The 21,155-nt window shown below is 53.1% G+C and overlaps 7 protein-coding genes across 7 annotated transcripts; 3 read left to right on the top strand and 4 right to left on the bottom strand.

Annotated features, from left to right (window-relative positions):
* Nucleotides 1–49: 49 nt before the first annotated feature.
* Nucleotides 50–1,353, bottom strand: EI97DRAFT_352564 (uncharacterized protein; the record flags this gene model as incomplete). The annotated part of the gene is made up of 2 exons (XM_033794864.1): nt 50–327; nt 417–1,353. Coding segments are annotated over 2 exons (1,215 nt in total), but the record flags the coding sequence as incomplete, so codon positions are not given.
* Nucleotides 1,354–3,680: 2,327 nt separating this feature from the next.
* EI97DRAFT_423888 (uncharacterized protein) lies at nt 3,681–5,035 on the top strand. Its single transcript, XM_033797127.1, has 2 exons — nt 3,681–4,393; nt 4,481–5,035. The coding sequence occupies exons 1-2, from the start codon at nt 3,963–3,965 to the stop codon at nt 4,629–4,631; spliced, it is 582 nt and encodes a 193-aa protein (XP_033651229.1). The 5' UTR covers nt 3,681–3,962; the 3' UTR covers nt 4,632–5,035.
* EI97DRAFT_150043 (DUF221-domain-containing protein) lies at nt 4,883–8,541 on the bottom strand. The gene is made up of 5 exons (XM_033793259.1): nt 8,300–8,541; nt 7,947–8,098; nt 6,696–7,897; nt 6,224–6,634; nt 4,883–6,176 (listed from the first exon to the last, which is right to left on the bottom strand). Exons 1-5 carry the CDS (start codon nt 8,396–8,398, stop codon nt 5,368–5,370), a joined length of 2,673 nt encoding a protein of 890 aa, XP_033651230.1. The 5' UTR covers nt 8,399–8,541; the 3' UTR covers nt 4,883–5,367.
* Nucleotides 8,542–8,744: 203 nt separating this feature from the next.
* Nucleotides 8,745–10,119, top strand: EI97DRAFT_495863 (uncharacterized protein). Its single transcript, XM_033802457.1, has one exon. The coding sequence runs from the start codon at nt 8,782–8,784 to the stop codon at nt 9,868–9,870; it is 1,089 nt and encodes a 362-aa protein (XP_033651231.1). The 5' UTR covers nt 8,745–8,781; the 3' UTR covers nt 9,871–10,119.
* On the bottom strand, nt 10,028–10,814 carry EI97DRAFT_149611 (60S ribosomal protein L37). Its single transcript, XM_033793258.1, has 5 exons — nt 10,760–10,814; nt 10,686–10,702; nt 10,561–10,623; nt 10,382–10,453; nt 10,028–10,327 (listed from the first exon to the last, which is right to left on the bottom strand). The coding sequence occupies exons 2-5, from the start codon at nt 10,687–10,689 to the stop codon at nt 10,185–10,187; spliced, it is 282 nt and encodes a 93-aa protein (XP_033651232.1). The 5' UTR covers nt 10,690–10,702; nt 10,760–10,814; the 3' UTR covers nt 10,028–10,184.
* A 2,283-nt stretch (nt 10,815–13,097) lies between these two features.
* EI97DRAFT_150057 (cytochrome P450) lies at nt 13,098–15,371 on the top strand. Its single transcript, XM_033793260.1, has 4 exons — nt 13,098–13,282; nt 13,397–13,654; nt 13,705–14,491; nt 14,553–15,371. Exons 1-4 carry the CDS (start codon nt 13,177–13,179, stop codon nt 15,223–15,225), a joined length of 1,824 nt encoding a protein of 607 aa, XP_033651233.1. The 5' UTR covers nt 13,098–13,176; the 3' UTR covers nt 15,226–15,371.
* Nucleotides 15,372–16,001: 630 nt separating this feature from the next.
* EI97DRAFT_495865 (RdRP-domain-containing protein) lies at nt 16,002–20,902 on the bottom strand. Its single transcript, XM_033802458.1, has 3 exons — nt 19,944–20,902; nt 19,310–19,890; nt 16,002–19,247 (listed from the first exon to the last, which is right to left on the bottom strand). Exons 1-3 carry the CDS (start codon nt 20,573–20,575, stop codon nt 16,120–16,122), a joined length of 4,341 nt encoding a protein of 1,446 aa, XP_033651234.1. The 5' UTR covers nt 20,576–20,902; the 3' UTR covers nt 16,002–16,119.
* Nucleotides 20,903–21,155: the final 253 nt, after the last annotated feature.

The following is a 21,155-nucleotide window of genomic DNA, read 5'->3' on the forward strand; positions in this document are numbered from 1 at the left end:
CCGCCTTCCCCTCAATCACTGTCGGCGCCCACGGCCGCTGCCAGCACCAACTCCGGAGCTGACTCGCCTCCACCGCCTCCATGTGCTTCTGGCCGTCCGCCCCGACCACCCATTCAGGACATCTCTTCAGGTCCGCGCAGAGAAAGTAATTGACGCCCTGCGTCCATTTCAGATCTCGCACGTCGACGGAGAGCGTGGACAGGACCTGGAGGATGCCGTAGAGGAGGATCCAGCGGCCCAGGCGGGCGTCGCGGGGTGAGATGGATGGTGCCGCGGTAGAGGAGGAGAGTTCGAAACGCTCGAAGGAGTCAATGAGGGTGTTTCCTGCTCCACTCATTAGCACTGCGGCGGAGCCCTTGGAACAAGATCCGGAAGGAAGACCCGCAAAGAAACGAGAAGAAAAATAGAGAACTCACCGTTGAACTCCACATCCGCCTTCTGCACATTCGTCGCATCCCCGAACATGATACTCAGCTGCAACTGCGCCTTCACGTCCGCCTCCCCACCACCATTCTTATCCACCTTCTGCTTCTTCAAACCCCCAAAGAGCCCCTTCTTTCTCTCTATCCCCTTCCCACCCATCGCCGGTATCTCCTTCGGCAACAACGGATAGGGATGCGGGATATGCAAGTAGGCATGCCGATTATCAAATTGAACCAGCAAATCTGTCAGACTCAGGTGGTCCGAATCAGCTCTGAATTCCGTATTCCTCGGATTCACCATCTCCCATTTCCTGCCCGGTCGCTCTTCGGCGGAATCCCAGATGATGTCGCGGTCCACGAGGTAATCGTACAGGCCGCCAAAATCTTGCTGCAGGGCGAGCAGCAGTTTGCGGTTCAGCCAGGTTTGGGATGGTGTGGGCGGCCAGTTCCCGTACGTGCGAGTGACGTAGCCGATTAGCAAGTGGCGGAAGGCAGTGTAGCTCTGATGGACGGCACTTCCAGCTCCTTTGATATTCACGTCATCGACCCAGAACTCACTGAAATCGAAGGAAGAGAGCTTTTGCTCCGTTTCCATGATGCGCACTTGGAGGGACTTTGCTGCAATGGCGAGGTTGCGACGTGTTACCATGGACAGGCGTTTGAAGTCGGCGAGCTCTTCCATCTGGGGGGACATGACGCCTGCGAGGTGGACGAAGCTTTCTAGGTAGCCTTGTCGCCATTTGACGTTCTCTTGCTCGGACCAGGCGAGGAGGGCGAGGGCATTCTTGATGTTGTTGCGGACGTCATCGAAGCCGCGTTGGATGAGGTACTTTACAATCATTTGCACACTGCGGTCTCGTGAGGACCGCGAGTCGTGATTGTGGTCGAGATCGTACATGACCTGTATTTCGGCTTGCAGCGTGGTGAGCATTTCGTACAGATCGGCGCCGACGATGGGCTTGCCATGTAACATGGCCAAGAAGTTGCGTATTGCAACATGGTGTAGCCTCTGTTCCTGCGGCGTCCGGACATCTGCCGGAGCTGTAAACCAGAGTTCATGAGTTGCCTCTGCCTCTCCTGGGGGTTGACGGAGATTCTGCGACTGCGCCCGTCGGGATCGATCTATATCGGAATAATATTGTGCTCTGGATGCAATGCCGTTCGGTGACACCTCGAAGTAGGCTTGGTCGATATGGAAAGGGGACGGCGGCGTTCCTCCTGGAGAACAGGAACTGAGCATCCTTCGCTCAACTGGGGGCTGTGGGAAACCATGTGGAGACTGAGAAGATGACGGGCTCCCACCTTTGTCCCAGTCAACGTCGTGATCTTCAATGCAGCCATACAACAAAGCATTCCTCAACCAGGTCGAACCCGAGTTCTCCAAGACACCTAAATCGCAGCGAATCTGCGCTACGGACTGTTCCTCGGATAGTTGCTCCTCCTTGAAATAGACAAGCACATTACCCCTCTGCAGGTGCTCGTCATAATCCCATCCGCCGTACGGAGGAAGGGAATCTCTACTCTCCCATATCTTGAAATCGATCCACGTCTTCTGACTCGGATGAAGGCGAGCGGCACTGCTTTCGCTCCGGAATGTGCGCAATGCCGGAGATGTGAGTACGGGCTTCTTTACAGGTACGCCGCCGCCTCGACCTCGCGGTGCTTTAGTACCTTTTCCGGTTTTGGTCTGATATTTCTCCTTCTCTTTGTCTTGGGTCGAGCTGCCGGAGATGGATGTGGAGCGACTGGCAGAGGCATCAGCACCGAGGACCTTGAAATCGAAAGAGTCGTGAGAGTGGATCGTGTTCAGGCAAGGGTTGGTGTGTGCTGGGTTGGTGGAGCCGCTGCGTGAAGTTGCTTGGCTGCCATTGCTGCACCTTTTGAAGGACCCTGAGGGAAGTGTGGCGTCCCTGGAACTGTGACTGGGCGGAGGAGGCCACTCGGCAAAGACATCTCGAGGTGTCGGAGGAGCATCCGTCGTTCTCTTTTCGGCCGCCTTCTTCTCCTTTTTCTCGATATCTTTGGCAACGGCCTTTCGACTACGAGCACCTCTTGCAGACATTAGGAATTATGGTGTGAGTGCTACATCGGCTAAGCCATTGAAGAATGCGTGTAATGCAATCGTCGTGTTGCCCGCCAGATATTCAAGGAGAAGGCATCAGTGACGGGTCAAAAGTATCGTGGGGTTGGTGAATAGTATGGAGTTGTCCGATTCTGGGGCCAAGGGGAATGCTCGCGTGAGCAAAGGAAAAGTAAGAACAGAAAAAAAGCACGACAACATGGTGAGGTAGCAGTAGGATATAGTCGGAATGGTTTGTTTTTCTTAGGACCGCAAGGGACCCTGTATGCAGGTGCATCCCAAGTCGAAGGGACGATGGCGTTTCGCCCAGGCCCTGGGGTCTGGCTCTGATAAGCAACCCTGTCGGGTGAAACGGGCGTAGCTGGTTGGAGGTTTCCCGCGCATTAAACAGCCGTCTCCGTAAGAGCTTCAGGTAGGAGGACGGAGCTCGAGCAGATAATGATTTTAGCTAGTGAATTGGTAAAGTCGGCGCTCCAGGCGTCCAAACCCGAACGGGGCAGTTGGTAAATGGCAGCATCGCCGGCAGCCACTGGGCCAGCGATAAGGAGCTGCGTCAAGAGATGGCCTTTGCAATTGCAGAGATCTGGGCGTCAGCACCAGGCGGGATCTTCAGGAGTGCCGTGTACAAGGACAGTCCGCAGTCCGTTCAGTGGTGAGATTGCAGCGATGGGTTGCGTCGAGGGGGCTCGTCGTTGGGAATTTGCAATGCAGCGTCCAACAAGGGCAGAGGTCTGGCTGATGAGAAGCGGGTTATCTTAACAGAAGACATCTGTGAAGTAAGGAGTAGTAGCGACGTGCCGATTCCGATGTCTTCGCCTTGGAGAGTCGACGCTCGCCTCGCGGTGGACGCGTATGAAGCCAAACGAAACGTGAAGGAACGTGATGGCATCCGATCTCTGGGACGAGACAAGGTTCAAAGGTCGAGGTCTCCACCTTCAGTCGAAATCGGCAAGCGCGAACCCCGAATCCCCGCGTCCGTCCGCAGCCCTAACAGCCACCACATCTTGAAGGATTCCCAACGGGTCGCTTTGCCCAGCTTGTTGGTGTTTCTCAACGTGATGATTCTGTAGTTACGGAGTACCGTGAGAGACATGAGAGGCTGGGCGGCAGGTGGGGGCGTCATCCCAGCCACCTCAACGTCCCCCTGCCATCTCCTGCAGGCGCAGCTTGCAGTAATAAAATCAGGGCTCCCTCCAGCATACGTCACCGCCCAACACCTCCCAGTGATCATCACCGACTGGCTTCAAGTCACAGCCGCAGCCACGAGCGCGTCGTCCTGCGCATGCCCGGAACCCTTCTACAGCTTCCGTCGCAGAGCTAATCCTTCGTCCGTGCCGCAGCGCATCGTTACACCACCGCGCCGTGAGCAATCCCCTCCACGATTACCACCGTCATCATCACCACCATCACCAACACCAACGTCCAAATCCTCCCACCCAACCCCCTCCAAAACCGCAACCATGGCCTTCCGCGGCTTCTCCTTCGGCTTCTGGCGCATCTTGCAAATCATCACCCTCATCCCCACCCTCGGCATGCTCGCCTACTTCGTCGACTTCTACACGACCCGCAACCTGCTCACCCCTCGGGACATCCTGATCCTCTTCATCGTCTCCGTGCTCGGCGCCGCCTGGACCTTGGGCACCCTCTTCCTGTACGCTCGCGCCCGGCACAGCGCCGCCTTCGTGGCCTTTGTCGATTTGCTGTTCGTAGGCGCGTTTATCGGCGCCGTGTATGAGCTCAGAGGGATCGCCGATGCAGATTGCAGTCATTTCGAGAGAGATACTTATAGCGTGAGTCTGGGGGATTGGTTCGGCATCAGCGGCCAGTATCCGCGGTTGGTGACGAACAAGGAGTGCGCCATGCTCAAGGCGAGTTTGGCCTTCGGAATCATGTGAGTCTTCCTTCTTTCCCCCTAGCTTCTCCTCGTCGGCTGCTGCTTTTATGAATCGTTGGCTGATACGGATTCTGATACTTGTAGGAACTGCATCTTCTTCTTCCTCACCTTCCTCCTCGCCCTCTCCATCAAGAGCAAATACGAGAAGCGCGAGACCCATCACGTCTCGCGCCACGCCCACCGCAGCCCGCGCCGCTCCCACCACAGCAGCCGCCGCAGCAGCCACTACGTCTAAATCGGTTTTGGCCGAGACGATGTCGATACGAAGATTTGGCGACGGTGGTAACGAGATCATGGATATTTGAATGAAGCAGTGTGTATACGAATTTTCGATAGGGGTTTGATGGAGATATTCCTGACAGAAGCCCGGAGCCCTTTACGACTTGACGACGTCATGGATTGCGTGTATACTTCTTCTATTCCAACGAGATATCTCTTTGTTTCTCTCATGTATCTTCGTGTCCTACTTAACGACACGATACCCGTGTCGAGAGCTTAATACCCAGATGGTTAGCAAAATCAACATTCAATCTATTCCTCCATGCTTGCAGCTCCTCGTAAATCCGCGCCCTGTTCCGCCTTCTTCCTCATACCGTATACTCATGGCGCAAGGGGATAAATTGGATGATGATTGAGGATTCGATACGAAAATGTAGATGTGGATGCACAAAGCATCGAGATATCGACTGCTCGATCTCGACCTCGGCGCCGATCCGTGATTGTGACGTAGCCGCACTATCGACCCGGCGGGCAGGACCCTACGGCCGCTAATTAGGTAATGGATCCAGGGGAGGGGTAACCTTCTTTCAACGACAAGTCTTCCTTCTCCGGACATATACTAAAGGTAGATATACGTACTCATGATACCCATTCCTATCGCTCCTGAAGCTAGCATTGCCAGCGCACTTCCAAACTCACAATCGCAAACAATGGGAAAAGCCTCTCTCCAATTGCAACCACCCTCCTTCCACTCACCATCGAACCCGCTTTCCCAAAACCGGCACACTCCCATCTTCTCCCTCCTCATTCCACCTAACCCTCCCCCTTTCATCCACCCACGCCCCCTCATCACTCGCCCTCAACCCCTCCCGCTCACACTCCCTCACCTCGGCCTTGCTAACTCCCATCTCATCCCTCGCAAGCCACACCAGGGGACACTCGCTCCAGAACGCCGGATTCAGATACGCCTTTTCCAACTGCTCCTCGCTGTATTCGGGGACATCGGAGTCGGCGTCGAAGGACGGGTCTTGCGCGAGCCACGTCTTGAGGGCGCGGTGCGAGGTGGCGATCTGCGGTTGGAAGAAGCGCGCTACGGGATCAAGAATCTTTTCCGGGACGTGGGCCCGGTGGCCGAGGGAGCGGATATGAGAATGCTGCGGTGAAGCTTCTCCTTCTTCTGCTGATGCGAGGAGGGGTGTTTGTTCGTCTCCGTCGCCGCTGATCTCCGGGCTCGTTGTTACATCGGCAGGGATGTATTTCTCCAACGGGGCTAGGTACTTGTTCATGATGAGGTCATAGAGGACAGTCACAACCAATAGGATAATCAACAAGACAGACGGTCCCGTGGCGCTCCGCAGCCCGAAAAACCCGATGAGGGCGAGCTCGGCGATGTACACGCCTGTTAGAATCTGTTGGAGAGCGAGCGTGTAGCAGTGCCCCTTTGTGTCGATTTTGGGTTCCACCGTGTACAGCAGCATGTACCGGTAGCTGACGTAGAACATGGCGAGACCGGCGGCGGCGAACCCGAGGACCAGGGGCGCAATGCACGAGTAGGAGATGGCTGAAGAATTTGTAAGTGATGCCATGCGTAGTGTAGAGAGGACTTACCGATGATGACGAAGTTGGTATACTTAGGAAAGACTTTGCCCCATGCTATTCCCGTCAGGCTGGTGAATATCTGGAATTTCTGCCGAGGGGTCTTGTCGAAGAAGCGGTCGTAGAACAGATAGGACAGTAGGTCAGAGTAGTTGAGCAGATTGTCCGAAGAGCTCGTCAAGCCTTGAACGATGAAGTATGTGAGGAAGAAATTGGACGAAGTCGGGAGGTTTTTGGCCAGTATCATAGGCACTGATGTAGGATTCTCTGCCGCTTCACTCACAATCTGAGGGATCGCCGCGGCGGATCCCGAAGCTACGGCGGTTACCAGGAAGACGTGGACCACCTGAAACACGTAGTACCATTTCAAGACCCTTATCTCGGTCGATGTATTGGTGGGGTCCCCGAACGTCTTGAAAATGTCTGCAAACAACTGGCGTAAGCTTCTCACCACAATTTCAGGGTGCGAAGTGCGCTAACTTACACCGGAAAATGTTCGGCACATATTTGCTAAGTAAACTGGTCAAGAGAGGCGGCACAAGGCCCGTCAAGAGTCCCATGACCACATCAGGCAAGTTGTTCAAAAATCTGAGCCATTTGACATGGTCCACGAGGTAACTAACGTTGGATATCGCACCCACAATGGCGATTGGAATAAACCAGAAGATAATCGTGAGAATCACGAGCGTAAGTGCGACACCATCCTGCGAGATACGGCGAGCGGGTGGCAGCCGAAGGTTCTTCCAAACGACCTCTGACGGAAGGATCCCAGTGAATCTAGGGGTCAAGGCAAAAACTCCCGAGGACGCAACCTGCTGGTATGCTTTCTGTGCCGCGGCAAGAGATGAGAATTCGACAAAGATGGCTTCGGCCCCGTGACCTTCTCTAGAATCATGGGATTGCCGCAGTTCATCTATTTTTGCGTTCTTTTCCTTGATGCGTTGCCGTAGCCAATCGATACTGTCGACTTGCTTTCCAACCGGCGGCGTCTTCAGCCTATGTGTTGGCCGCAAGGATTGCTTGAAGCTGTCGGGCAGACTATTGTACGTCGGGTCATTGCCAATTCTGCCTATCGAGCCTCGTCTTGCTTTTTTGCCCTTCTTGTTCACATTGAGAATTAGCGATATTTCTGCGACTTCGAGCTTTTCGATCAGCGAGTCCCTTTCGGCCACCAGGGATTCGAGCTTCTCCGACGACTTCGCGGGCCAAACCCGTACGGAATCTTCGCCAAAAAGCCGACGCAAGTTACCCTCCTCCATTGCTTCTCGGGGTGCAGAGAGAAACATGACGGTCCGAGAGGACAGACGCTTCGCGTTGGACTTGGCCGAATTCCAAGCTTGACGAAGACCAATCAGCCATAGCCGCTCACGGGCCACGGTGAACATGACAAAAGAGAAGAATAACCACGCCAGTATGGCGTGGGCATAGAGCTTCTTCTTGTCAGAAACATTTCCGATAGATATTTTGTCCAGTTCGGTGGATGTCCCTCCGCCGCTGGCATTGGTCGGTAGAAGAATAGGCCAAGTGAGGCAAACCCCGACGACGCAGATGAATATGAGGGTTCGAAGGAATCGGAGGAAGAGGTATGCATCTAGGGACTCGTGATAGAGGATGAATTTGTCGGGGATGGTCCACAATGTATGAGCCCAGTCGAAGTAGGACTGGCGAGCCTTGGGTGTACGATCCCTTGACCAGTTCAGCGAAGGGTACTCAAAGACAAAACATAGATCCTTACTTCTCTGGGATCGTGGAGATGAACGTTCTGGGCGCGTAGATTTTCGGGTAACGATGTCTGATGGTTGCAAACACCGCAATGAACAGCATCGCAGTGAGCAATGTAGGCACAAAGGCGGACAGTATCGAGGCTAGAGAGGCAGATCGGGGCTTCTGGGTTCATTGTCAGCGAAATGTTCGCCGCATATGCCATTTGTGACAGCCCTGGAGCACATTGACGCTGGTCTATGCCTCTGTGTCTCCGAACAGCCCTGGAGGTTATAGGAAGAGCACGTGTAGTGTCGATTCCGCCGAACAATCCAACGCTATTGTGCCAGGATCTCTCGATCTATTTATGGGAGTATGGCAACTTACCTTTTTGTCCATGGTGAATAGAGTCAGGATATCTTCTGAAGTAAATGCCGGGTTGCTGGCCTTCATCGCTGCTTGGATGGCCATTCTCGAGGTTCTCATTGATCTGCAACTGGAGATGACGCAGAGAGCACACGAGTACCGTCCTGTCTTCACAGGTCCAACGCAACTGCGCCACTGGAGGATGAAATTGAGACAGGGCGAGAGCGATTCAGGCACCGTGCATCTTAGCGAAAGAATGGCAAGAGATGAATGCCTTCTTCAATACAGTCGTAGCGTACTAATGAGCTAAAGCCTCTCGTAGCGCTCAAATTTCTTAGTTTTACATGAATGCTCCAGTCAGGGGCAACGACGCGTGAAACAGATGGTGAGCTTCACTCCCACGATCTATGACGTCGGCCTGTGGCGGTGCGCATCGGCAAGCCACAACAAGCACTCAACAGAATTTCCCGAACCGTCCCGCCATTCGGCGGCCCCTCTCGAAAATGTCTTCGTACTCACGCATACCGCCGCTCCTACAACCCCACACTCGTCTTCCGACCGATGACTCCATTCTCCTTGTCACGAGCACCCTCGGCGCCAGCGCGAATTGGCTGATAATACGGTTCCTATGCGAAGCGCTTGGCCGTGACCGCACAGTTCAGGGAGCAGCAGATGATGGTGCAGTACCTTCGGAGGGGAAAGAAGATGTCGCCGTTGTATTGGTTAGCTGGCTGAGGGACTGGGGATTCTGGAAAAACGAGGCTAGGAAAGGTGGAGGTTTGGATCTGGAAAGATTGAAGAGGGATAAGAGGCTGGCTTTTGTGGACGGCTTGACGAAGATGTGTCTTGCGGATTTACATGAAGGGAAGCCTGAGAGTGCGCAGACTCCGATTGAGAGGTTCCAAGGGCCGCATCAGAGAACGCCTCTGCCCACGGGGAGGGCACAGCCTACTGTGTTGCCAGTACGAGGACCGCCGGGAAGAATAAACGCCAGGATACCTGGGCCCACGGCAGGGACCTCGATCGCAGATCCCGCGTCAATGAGTTCTATACATCAAGGACCCGTCGCACAATTCTATATCACATCCCCCACACTCAAGGATGTTCGAAGCGCAATTGAAGGCGCCATACGGCATGTGGAATCCACGGGTACACAACGGAAGACATTATTGATACTGGATACACCCTCGTTCCTTCTTGCGAGTAACCCCGACATCACTACCTACGCCCTTTCCGCAGAGGTTCTCCACCTCCACAAATTCACGTCGCACATTCTGGTTCATGTGCCGGCAGATGACGCACTCATATCACTCTCGGAACCGTCACAGCCGATTGAGGTGGAGGGAAACAATTTCCTCGTGAAGATGGCGCACATGAGCACGAGAATATTGAGTTGTAGAGTTTTGGATACCGGATATGCGAAGGATGTTAGTGGAGTATTAAGGATCACTGAAAATGCCTCAGCCCGGACGCTGGACTTGCTGAATACTGAAAGAGATGGAGATGAGCGACGTGGCAGAGAGTTGTTATACTTGGTTAAGGGAGATGGCAGCGTCAAAATGTTTGAACGTGGTGCGGGTGGTGACATCTAGGATCCTGATAACCCGAATAGTAGGATTGATCCCGAACAGAGTTGCCCTTTCTGGATTACCCAGTGATGCCTCGCGGCTCGGGCGCGACGAGGCTTGATTACTGTTGATTCATTCGTGACAGAACATGATGAAATTTTCCATGGTTATGTCGCACGAACCCAGAAGACCTCTTGTGTTTCGTCTGGACCGATATAAAGCAACCGGGATAGCATGAAACGCCCCGAGTAATGACCTCGCTGTGAAAAGGTGTCCTCAATCATGACCCCGCCTCTCCAGCCTCACATCCCATTCCGCCAATAACGCACGTGCTTCGTTTACGAGGAAGTGGAAGGGCCCTTCGCGCCAGCCGGTGTACCGGTACGGAATCCATTGGAGAATCGGCGGGAGACGGTCTTGAGGTATCGCATGCGGCCGGTGCCAGTGGTCTTCCTCCTCTTGGCCTTCTCGCCCCAGTTGTCTGTGATCCAGTTAATATTCGCATTGGAAACGGCTCCTGGCGGCTACGACGTACACTTGCGGGTCTTAGCAGCGGGATATCCGCACGAGGCGCAAGTGTGCTTCTGGATGTGGAGGGAGCGACGACCTGTGGATTGCTCGAGTCAGCCGGACGCGCCCAGTTCAATATGAACCTTCCATCACGATTCCCTCTCCATAATCCTTCCTAAGTTTAAAGGGAGTAGTCGGACATACCGCAACGCCTGCAGAGCGTGTGCGTCTTGTTGTGGCGCTTGCCAAAGCTGGATGTTCCCTTCGCTGAATTGCACGGTCAGTCTCGAAATCTATCGTTCAAGGAGGTCTTGCGCGGAAGGGCGTACTCATTGTGAATGAGGAACTGCTTCATCTCCACGTCAGCGCAGGATCAAAGTCAATCAGCAAGATCTCCACGTACCTCGAGACGCTGTGGTTAGTACTGAGGTTGTCGTCGGTTCGGTCGTGGTGCTCAGGTCGCCAAACAGTGAGGTCAAAATTCGCTTGGGGAAAGTGTGATTGTGCACTAGCCTCTTACAGCTAAGCGTTACTCTGTTGCCAAGCATTCGATGTTGGTGAGGGGTTCAGGTCGTCGCTTCAACCACAAGACCACCCCCCTTTCCAATACAGCCAAAACTCTTCCCACAATGTTCTCTATAGCGTGGCGAAGGTGCGTCGTGCGCGAACATTGGCCAGAGGGGATCAAATACAGGTTACAACCTGGGCACGTATCATCGCAACAATACCGTGTTTTACCAATATGCCCTCCATTCGACACGAACGGCAATAGGCAATAGAGTCTGTACGGCAACCGAGTTTCTCGTTCATGGGTGTTCCCGTAATATACCCAACTGGAGTCTTAGGGTCCGGTCCACAGGCCGCCGAACAAGGCTGGCGCCTTCACTGTCCAGTTTGCTCCGGTTCCATCAATCGAACATGCCTCGTGGCAACGGCAACCCTGTCTATCTTTAGCCCCTCTCCATGATTTGACGCTCACTCAGGTTGACCACTTAACTTCTTGTGGATGCGATGTCTTCCGGGAGGAAATCTTGTAGACGAAAAGTAAGCAAACATCCTCTTCATTCTGTTTAGCATGGACGCAATGTCTGGGACAAGAGCCAAGACTAGGGAATATAGAGCCATGTCCCTCCCGTATGCTTCAATGAACTGACGATTGATATGAACACGGTGGTTGAATCATCTACATCCGCCTTCGCAACTTGTTATGCACACGTTATGGGCCAGCCTTCTCTCGTATGGAGAGTTCCTCCACCAACCCACAGAAGAGTATCATCAGAATGTACAATTCACCCAATTCAATGCAAGGGTCCGATTCCACCGAAGGACGTCTGATCGCTCTACAATATAAACGGCCGCAACCCAGAATTGGAAGAGTCATTGCATAGCGTACCATCTTCACCGAGAGAACCAGAGTTCAGTCACAGCTAACCCGAGTATCGTAGACTTACACAACTCTGGACATCTAAGCCTACCTTCGCGTATCACAAATGCTACCTGACCCTTTTACAATGCACTGCCTCTCCAGCTCACTGGGACATGTCTCGAATGACGGGCTTGGCTAGGCGGTCGTGACCGGACCAGGTATCTGATCTCAATTGCCATCGCACTGGCTCATGTCATCAATGAAAATGGACCACTACATTCGTCGTGACAGACATTCTTTTCTGTTGTCCGCCTTGCATGAACCAGTTCCACCGCATTCGTATTCGTATCACAGCGGCCTGACAATGCCAGATTACAGTCAGAAGATCAGCCCTTTCGGACATGCAGACGTATAATGAGAAGTCATCCGACAATAGGGAGTCTTCTGAAGGATTGGCAGTATCTTTTGGTTTCGACTACGACATACAGGCGAAGATATTCTAGGCTTTACCGAAGAACCAACCGCGCGTAACCAACGAACTCCTTCAATAATGCTACAGACCGAAGCGCCGATCTTACAGGATAGTGAGACTGTGTCTCGGGCTACGTTCCGGATTAGAGCACAGCGGCTGTGCCTCAGCGCCGTGTGCCGATGGGAGCACAGCTTCGCTTCTATCGCACCCAAATGTGAACGATCCCTTGATCAGACTACCGACTCAAACAAAGAGCGATGGTGACAGAGAACCCTTCAGCATTTTGGTAAAGTAAGTCTGCTCGGTTTTCTTAACGCAATTGCGGCTCCCCACTCAACATCCGCACAATTTGCTAATAAAGTATTCCGTGTATATACCTATGTGGTCTGTGCCATCAGTATCAATGTGCGGTCTATGAGTTTGAGCTGCACTGCGACCTCCTCACTTGTACTCGACTCTTTGCAATCGAAAAGTGCCGAACAGTCTTAGAAAAACCACCTACCTAGGTCGATCCGCCCATGTGCCGTCGTTTCCTTGCCATGCTTAGCGCTTTCCACTCCTCGCATTGTAATCGCCGTCCTGGCTGCAAGCTCTTTCTTCAGCTGGACCCTTGGACCCAGTCTTGCCAATGGGACAGTCACCCCGGCTACCGCTCCTGCATGTCATATATCCATGCGTACTGTGCAACCTTCGTGCGAGTTCCTTCTCGCCTTATCTTTCTCCTGACCATTGGTCGGGCGAGTATCTCATGCTTGAGCCACTGCGGCCTATCCCCAGAGAGAATATACACTTTCTTTAGCTATTCCTTTCTTTATATTCTCTAGCACGTCGACATGGATCCTCCCGTGGCGGTTGTTGCGCCATCGCCTGCCGCTGTGGAAGGTAACTCACGATTCCGATACCGAGAATCCCATGCTCTATGCTTTAAGAAGCTGACCTTGCACCCTCGGACTCGCACCCGCGCTCGACGCCCTCCTCGAACATGTATTTAACGATCTTTATCATTACATTCGCTTCGTACGTTACTTGGGCATACGTCAAGGACAAAAGGAAAAGAGTGCTAGGCCCTAGCCTGCCAGGCCCCAAAGGTATGATTGCACCGTCCCAAACATTATTGTTGATTTAAGGTTTTCCTTTCTCTTTCGCCAAGTAGCATTTCTGTCTACGGTAACGATGAAGGCTGGTTTCTGATAAAATTGCAGGTTGGCCGCTCATCGGCTCGGTGCTCGACGTTCCTGAAAAGAATGCGTTCATTAAGTTTGCGGATTGGGGAAAGGAATACGGCGATATCTATCAAGTCAAGCTTCTCAGGCAGAACCACGTCTGGATTTCGTCGAGCAAAATCGCTCGGGAACTACTGCTGAAGAAACGACACCTTTATTCAGATCGTCCGCACATCCCAGCGCTCCTTGCCGATAACCGCACTTCTGCAAAATACCTTCCCTTGCTAAGCGTAAATGGTACGTTCTATCCTCAAGACGAAGCGGACGCTTGTTTGACCAGTTTCCAGCTGCGTGGGATCGCCAAAGAAAGTTTACTGCCAGCATCATGCTAGAGTCCAAAAGGGCTCACTTCCAGCTTTACCCCGAGCTTGAATCCATTCGCATGCTCTCGGAGCTTCTGGACGCCCCCGAGCGGTACAATCACGCTCTGGAATCATATGTTGCTCGGGTTACCTGCCGCTTGGCTTGGGGCCGCAGCGAAGCCAGTGAAGAACTCAAACAACGTGCTCGCGAGCTCCTCATCAGCGTCTCTCCCACCGGCCATTTGGGCAACAAGCTCCCATTTATAATGAAGCTTCCCGACTTCCTCTCGCCACCGAAGGCCTGGGAGCGACGGCGCGCTCTGACTGAACGGGCATGGTTCGTGATGATGGAGGAACAGGTGAGGCAAGACTTGCAAGACAACAAGGCGCCACCATCGTGGATGCGGACCTATTTGGCGTCCGATAAATGGCGTCAGCTCGTTTCCTATGCTGAAGAAGGCGCATATATGGTTGGTATGAATGGCATCGCTGGTGCGCTGACCATCGCTGCGCCCATGCAGACGTTTTGCCTTGCCATGCTCCACCACCCGCAATATCTATCCAAGTTGCACGAAGAACTCGACCGAATCTGTGGGCACCGGCTTCCTCGTGCAGAAGACCGGCCCCATCTGCCTTACCTTCGCGCCTGCATTCGAGAATGTTTTCGCTGGCGGCCGGCAGTCCCGACCGGAATTCCCCACTACTTGAGTGAGGACGATGAGTACAATGGCTACCATATCCCGAAAGGCAGCGTGATGCACGCTCTTGAGTGGTATGTCTTACTTTTGCAACATTGGTAATGGCAAAGCCGTATACTAACTCCAAGTCCACAGGGCCATATCGCGTGAAAAGACAATGTTCAAAGAGGGGGAAGACCCGGAAGCCTTCAATCCCGACCGCTGGGTCGACCCAACCTCGCCTTGCTACAAAGACGACTTGACGAAATTTCCGACCATTATGAGCGCCACCCAATTTGGCTTCGGAGACAGGATCTGTCAGGGTCAGCAGGTCACGGATGACGACCTGCTCGTCGGTCTCGGCTCCCTTGCCTGGCTGTTCAATATCAAGCCTATCCCCGGAAAAGAGGAGCAGCATTCCGGCTATGGAACCGTGCTAAATCAGGGCTTACCCACGCCTCCTGTTTCGGAGACGGGCGAGGTAAGCTCTGATGAAGACGAGCCGAATGTGGAACCCCCAAAGCACAGGGAAACGGAGGGCCAGGAACAGGATCTGAAGCGCAAAGGCTTCTTGAAATCGTGGCTCGGGCGTCTATGGGCTCCCAAACCACCGGAGTTGCCCATCGATCCGACTCTGGACTATACGACTCTGCTCATCGCCAAACCATTGCCTTTCAAGTTTGTGCTCGAGCCCAGGGACTCATGGCGTGTGGACAAGGTGCGCCAATGGTTCGCCGAAAAGGACGCAGAAGGGTTGTACCCGCCCAGCAAGTCGTACTGGGGCCCTAATGAGGGGCGAACCGAGAAGTTGGGTTGGAACCCTGTGTAATGGGCCGCGCCGTGTTCCTGGACGGGGGAATCGAGGTGGTCGTGGGAGTCGGCGTCTTTCGAATCAAGTCGGTGAGCGGAGACGCCGAATGACCGGGTGAAGGGCAGAAACGTTGTACGGAACGTGGCTGGGGATCCGAGAGACAGGATAATGCTTTCGCTTTTCCCCAATTGTACGGTACGGATCTTGTGGGACGGAGGAGCGTGGACTTGTGAAAACGAGCCGCAGCTGATCTGGTGCTTAGGTATGACAGGCAGGCTGGTGTGACGATCTTTATTGTGCGCACTGGGCATGTGCGTCTTGCATGGAAGAGACGATGGGATTGGTTGTTGTATATTTGGCTTCTGTCTGTCATCATCATCCATGGTGGGTGGGGATCCGAGTACCGAAGCCTCCTGTTTGATCTATCTTGGTACGTCACTGCTTTTGCGCTGGTCTCTCTTTTGCCCTCTACGCGATAGAACAGTCGTTTAGATGCGCATTTATTGTTTCAATTATTGTTTCTCATTCTTTCTGGCCAGGCAGTCATCAATTCATAGTACATCTTTTCGTATTTGCGATGAAGGTCTGTCTGCCGCGAAGTGCTTTCACAACGGCGCCTGCTGCGCCGCGACTGTGACACGAACTTCTTCATCTGCGATGAGATCCTGACACAATCCCCTAACTGTGGGTTGCAGTAATTACTAGCCAAGTCCAGGGGTCAACGCTGCTAGAGGGGTCCAAGTGACGTGGGTTTAATTTTCTTTGACATTTTTTTGGTGTTTCCGTTTTTATATACCTCTATGGATCTGGGCGCTCACGCACCTCAAGTCAAAGGACGAGCGAAACTCCAATATCCCTGTTATAGTAACTCAGGCCTCATTTCCCACTTCCCATTTCCCCTTCTCAATCATCTTACAGAAGATTCGCCAGCTTGTCCAGGACCGAGCCTCCGCCCATCTCTAGCTTGACCTCTTTCTGCTCCGATCCATCCTCCCCATCCTCACTACCACAATACTCATCCGATCCCGTCAGTGTTCTGTCACTTGTTTCATGGTCACCCTGCTTTTCATCTTTCCCTTCAGTCTCTCCGCCTCCTTGTTGCTGGTTCATCTTTGAGTCCTCAAAGTCAAGTTCCAATAAGTCTCCGAAATGAGTGACGCCTAGTCTGGTCTCAATGATTGCAGTAGCAGAGTCGATGTCGATGAGTGGACGGGCAGGTCGCTTGGCCTTCCTCACAATGGGTTGGGGAACCAATGTCGGCTGGCTCATTGAGCCAGTCGCAATGGCTCCCAATTCGCGCGTGAATAACCATGGGAAGCTCATCAATGGCATGCTTCCAGGCTCCATCTTCCGCAGCGGGACCTGTTTGCCTCCAACAAGCTTCGTTTCTCCGCATTCCTTTAAGGCCTTCACCATCTCGCGTGCCGTCACCGTGTACATTGCGGCGAGAAACCGGAGGAGTTCTCCTCCCGGAAGTGGTAACATTGTTGCGATTTCTGACGCTGCCTTGCGGCAGGCATCGCGAAAGTGATTCTTGATGACTTCCATGTTCTGTCCGAGTTCTTCGGCGAACTTGTAGTCCCTTGTCTCTTGGTTATGAGACAGGACAAAGATGGACCACACCTCAAACTCAGTGCGGATCCCGTGTTTGGCCATTTGTCGAAGAATCGCGGCGTCGTACTCGGCTTTGATATCTCCAGCTGCAGACAATACGCCGTCGGGCAAGTCAAAGGCCTTGAGTATCCGTTCGTCAAAATTTACTTGGTATTGTGGTTTGAAATCAACCAGCTCGACTTGGTCATAGAGCTGCCCAAGGACCTTCGTGGATCGGTATTCCTGGTGGGGCCCGAGATGCTTCTTCTCCATGAAATGTGGCCATCTGCGTGGTCTGAGCTCTTTGTCCATTACGGCTGGAATTCCACTCTTGGGGTAGTCGACAGCTTGGGAGTGGAGTCGGGCTAGCTCAAGGCACACTTCGTCCCTTACTCCTTCAGAACGGAAGTCGGCTTGTGCGAGATGGGCATGGGCAATCTGTCCAAGAGAGTTGTTCTTCATATAAGTGACAAAGAAATCCGTGAGATCCTTGACCGTGATACCCCTCGCCATCTCCTCTGGCTTTGGAGGAGTGAAGTCCATGGGCTGTTCGTTGATGCACTCCGGGATGAATTCGGGGTCCCACATTACGAGATAATCATCGCCATCAAGATCTCCGCCTGAGCACATATTAGACAAGTCTCTGTCACCCGTCTGCGGCAAGACGACCACATTCTTCAAGTGATGCAAGGCCGGGACATTGACGGCGCGCACAATTCGGATGTCCCCGGCGTGTAGGGACGGATTGCGAGCGAGGATGCATATGCCTTCGATGACCTTATAATGGCCGCGTTGTTTGGTATCAGATACCTGCAAGAAAATCTCGGGCAGGGTCGACAGCTTTTCGTCACGGGTTGCGTTAGGCCTTGATTGAGGCTCGTCGAAGTGTCCGCGCAAGGTAGCCGTTTCATCGACACAGCCGAGAACGAAGGCACCTTTCTCGATGAAGATCCTAGCCTTCTCCTTCAAGGTTTTGATATTGTATGCTCTCCAGAGATGGAGCAGAGACATCAGGAACGGTTCCTTGACTCTCATAAACCCGTCGAGGATCATTACGGCCATCTCCAACGAGGTCTGGTTGACGTCGACGTTCCGCTGGAGTTTCTCCAGTGCCATTGCCTCGTTCTCGGTGACTTGTTGGAGATCCCTCATCCATTCCTGTTGCCTTTTTATGAAGGCGGAATCGGGGACCCCGAGTGTGGAGAGAACGATGATGAGTTGGCGATTGAAGTATGCAGTGGCAAAGGCTGATGCTCGTATGACCTCCAACCCTCTCACCGGGGCAGTGAACTTGTACTGGCTGGGCCGGATGTGAACGACTCCACCTTGGATATTAGGGTCGAGTGCCAGGACTCCTTTGCAGCCACCAAGCCGGAACTGATACAGAGATGGCGGATCTTCGAATGCATTCTGGATCCCAAGCTCTTGGGCCGCCATTTGGGCCAGGAATAGCGAGAGTTTGCCCACACCATCTGTAAAGTTGAAGCCATTCCTTTCGATGTCCGGAATCTGCACAATCTGGATTGGAACATTCTGGATTGCCCGAGTGGTCGAGAAGCACTGTCCAAGGCGTGCTCCGAACTTGGCGACGGTCTTGATGTGATCGAATGTGCCCAATTCACGTCGTATATCATCCGCAGAACGTGATGCAGTCGGCGCATAAAAGTAGGCGCCATACTCTCGAAACTGGGAGTTGCCGAATGCGAGAAACTCGTAGTACCTCCCAGCGACGACAATGCCTTGACGCAATGTGCGCGTTACTTTGTCAAATGTGGCCTCTGTCAATTTGCCCTGGTTCGAAAGTGGGCCCTCGTTCTTCTCGTCGCTAAACTTGACGCGTATGAATCTGTCGGCATCGGCGACATATTTTCTGATGATGCGATTTGACGTCTCAACTGCAGGGGTTGCCACATACATCATGGTCGGCGTGATATTGACGGATCTTGCGAGGAAGCAATAGCTGGGGATGGTCTTGGCCAATCGGCTGTTTGCTTTGACACGAACCTGGAATATGTCCATCGGATTGTAGCATGTCATTTGTCTGTCCATTATCTTTTCCAGGATGAATAAGGCGCTGGGAGTCTCAGTTAGTCGCTCAAGGAATTCGCGAGTAATCGTATGCTCCTTGAGGAACCCATTCGACAAGCATGCCTCAAGTTGGTACCGAACAGGGAAACTGAGATAAATCTGGCTGGTGAACAGGTCGTCGAAGGTGGACTGGGGCTTTGGCTCTTGCTCGGAGGAAGAGATGATCAGATGGGGGTGAGTTGTGGATAGTTCATCTTGCAAAATCTCCCACATAGGGGCAGCGGATTTGTCTTGTATGGTATAAGTGCTTCCAGTGTGCACTGAGACACCATAGTCAGAGAGAGCGCCGAGCAAATCGTGAAATTTGGGCCCACGGAGAGCCTGGGGATCGAAGGAGACGCGGTACGTCGTCCATCGGCCTAGAGTGAGAGCGTGCTGTCAGAACTGTCTGCTGTGAGCTGCGAATATGGGGGTTACTAACCAATATCAATAATAGGCGCGTCCTTCAGGTTCATGACGGGCCACTTCTCCACACGCAGTTCCATGCCTCCGTCAAGCACATCTGTCTGGCGATACCATGCATTTGTGTCCCACCATGTTCTCTCCGATGGGCTAAAAGTCGCTGCAAGTTCTTCATCTCCATATGCGAATCGGAAGGCCCGTGGTGGAGTGTTGAACGGGATGATCAGGGCGTCATCATCTCGGTAGATGTGCTGTATTTGCGGCAAAGGCATCTCGAGTTTGTACTTGTGCTTTACCTCATCGATGGTCAAAGGAAATGTCATTGTCAGTCTTTTGCGGCCCAAATCTAAGGACAGTTGAATCTGCTTCTTGGATCTGACTGTATGTTGCTTCATCATCTTGGTGTCGGCGAGGCTGACGCCGAAGTCAACCGCATTGCCATACAAGATGTTCAGTTCATGGTAGTACTTGGAGCTGTCGACTGGGCTTTGGAGAGTTCGCAACTGAGAGGGGTAGACTTCCATCCTTGGGATTAACGTTGCATCTGTAGTACGGAGCTTGTGCTTGTTGAACCAACTGTTAAACGAGGCTGGCGGAGGTCTGGCCAAGATGTCAGCTTAATTCTCAATCATCAATGATGCGATTGAACTCACTGGAAGACAACCCATGCACCGCAGTCTGCACTTCCTGGTATCATCTCAATACGCACGATGTTGCCCCGGCTCGCCAGCCACTCGTGGACTTCAGCGGTCCAAAATCCCTTGGGCAAGCCAGATATCTTGATCTTCAACTCTTGCTCCATCGCCCAGTGCTGTTTGCTCAGTCTCGCGATCGGATGGTTGGCCGGACTTGCTCTGGGGCTGTCGCCGGTATGGCCCAGCGGAGTAGGCGACCCTAGATGGTGACCTGCGGAGGTTGCCTTGGGCGGGGGCGTTCGCGGCAAGGACGGCGAGTTAGGCGTGCGAAGAAGAGGATATTGAGTCTCACTTGAGCCACTCGAACCGGTGCTGCGAGAAGCTTGACGGCCCCACGGGGCACTTTCTCTACGCCGTGGAGACTGGTGCTGCCGGTCCTGGCCTCTACCTCGACCCTGGCCTCGATATCCATTTGGTCTTTGGGCGGTTCGATGCTGCATCTCAGCGTTTGGGCTGTCTTGAGCCTGGCTATAGCCTGAAGAGGGTGTGCTATGGTTGTAAACTGTGTGGGCGGATGGTAAAGGAGAAGGTGTCTTGCGTAGAGGAGAGGAGAGATGCGGAGTCGAGGGAGGAGATGGATGTGGCGCCATGTTTTGGCAAACGGTTTGGTTGAGGAAGGAAAGGTGAGCGAGGCGGACGAATAGAGCAAGAACGAATGGGTTGTTGTGGCGTCAGTGTTGTTGTCCTGCAAACGGGGAAGTTGCGGGAAGTCGACCACGAGCCGCGGATATGGGAAGTTCGGAGGCTGTATGTTCACACCGCTTCTGCGGCACAGCTGTCAGTTTCAGATGAAAGTGTCTCCTAGTGTTACGGAGATGGAGGAATATGAAGAAAGTGGGTGGGGGTAGCTCTCTCTGTTCAATTTGTTTGTTGATTGCCTCTGGCGCACTGTTTGCCTATGTCGCGGGGACTGGGTGGCGCGAAGCTTACAGTGGGCACTGCCTGACCTCAATCTTTTAATTTCTTTAATCCGCCCAAGGTTTCAGTCACCGGGAAGAAATGAAGGTTGCGTAGGTAGGCGTGCGTGGTGACGAAAGAGGGAGAAGAGTAAAAGCCTACATACGTTGGAACAGTGCGGTTATATTTCGTCCATCTGTTTGCTGTACACACAGATGGAAAATCTTCAGCCTCACTTGGAATTGACGATCTATTAAGGCTCCATCAGCGGCT

Source organism: Westerdykella ornata (assembly GCF_010094085.1).
Source record: "Westerdykella ornata strain CBS 379.55 unplaced genomic scaffold EI97scaffold_25, whole genome shotgun sequence".
NCBI lineage: Eukaryota > Fungi > Ascomycota > Dothideomycetes > Pleosporales > Sporormiaceae > Westerdykella > Westerdykella ornata.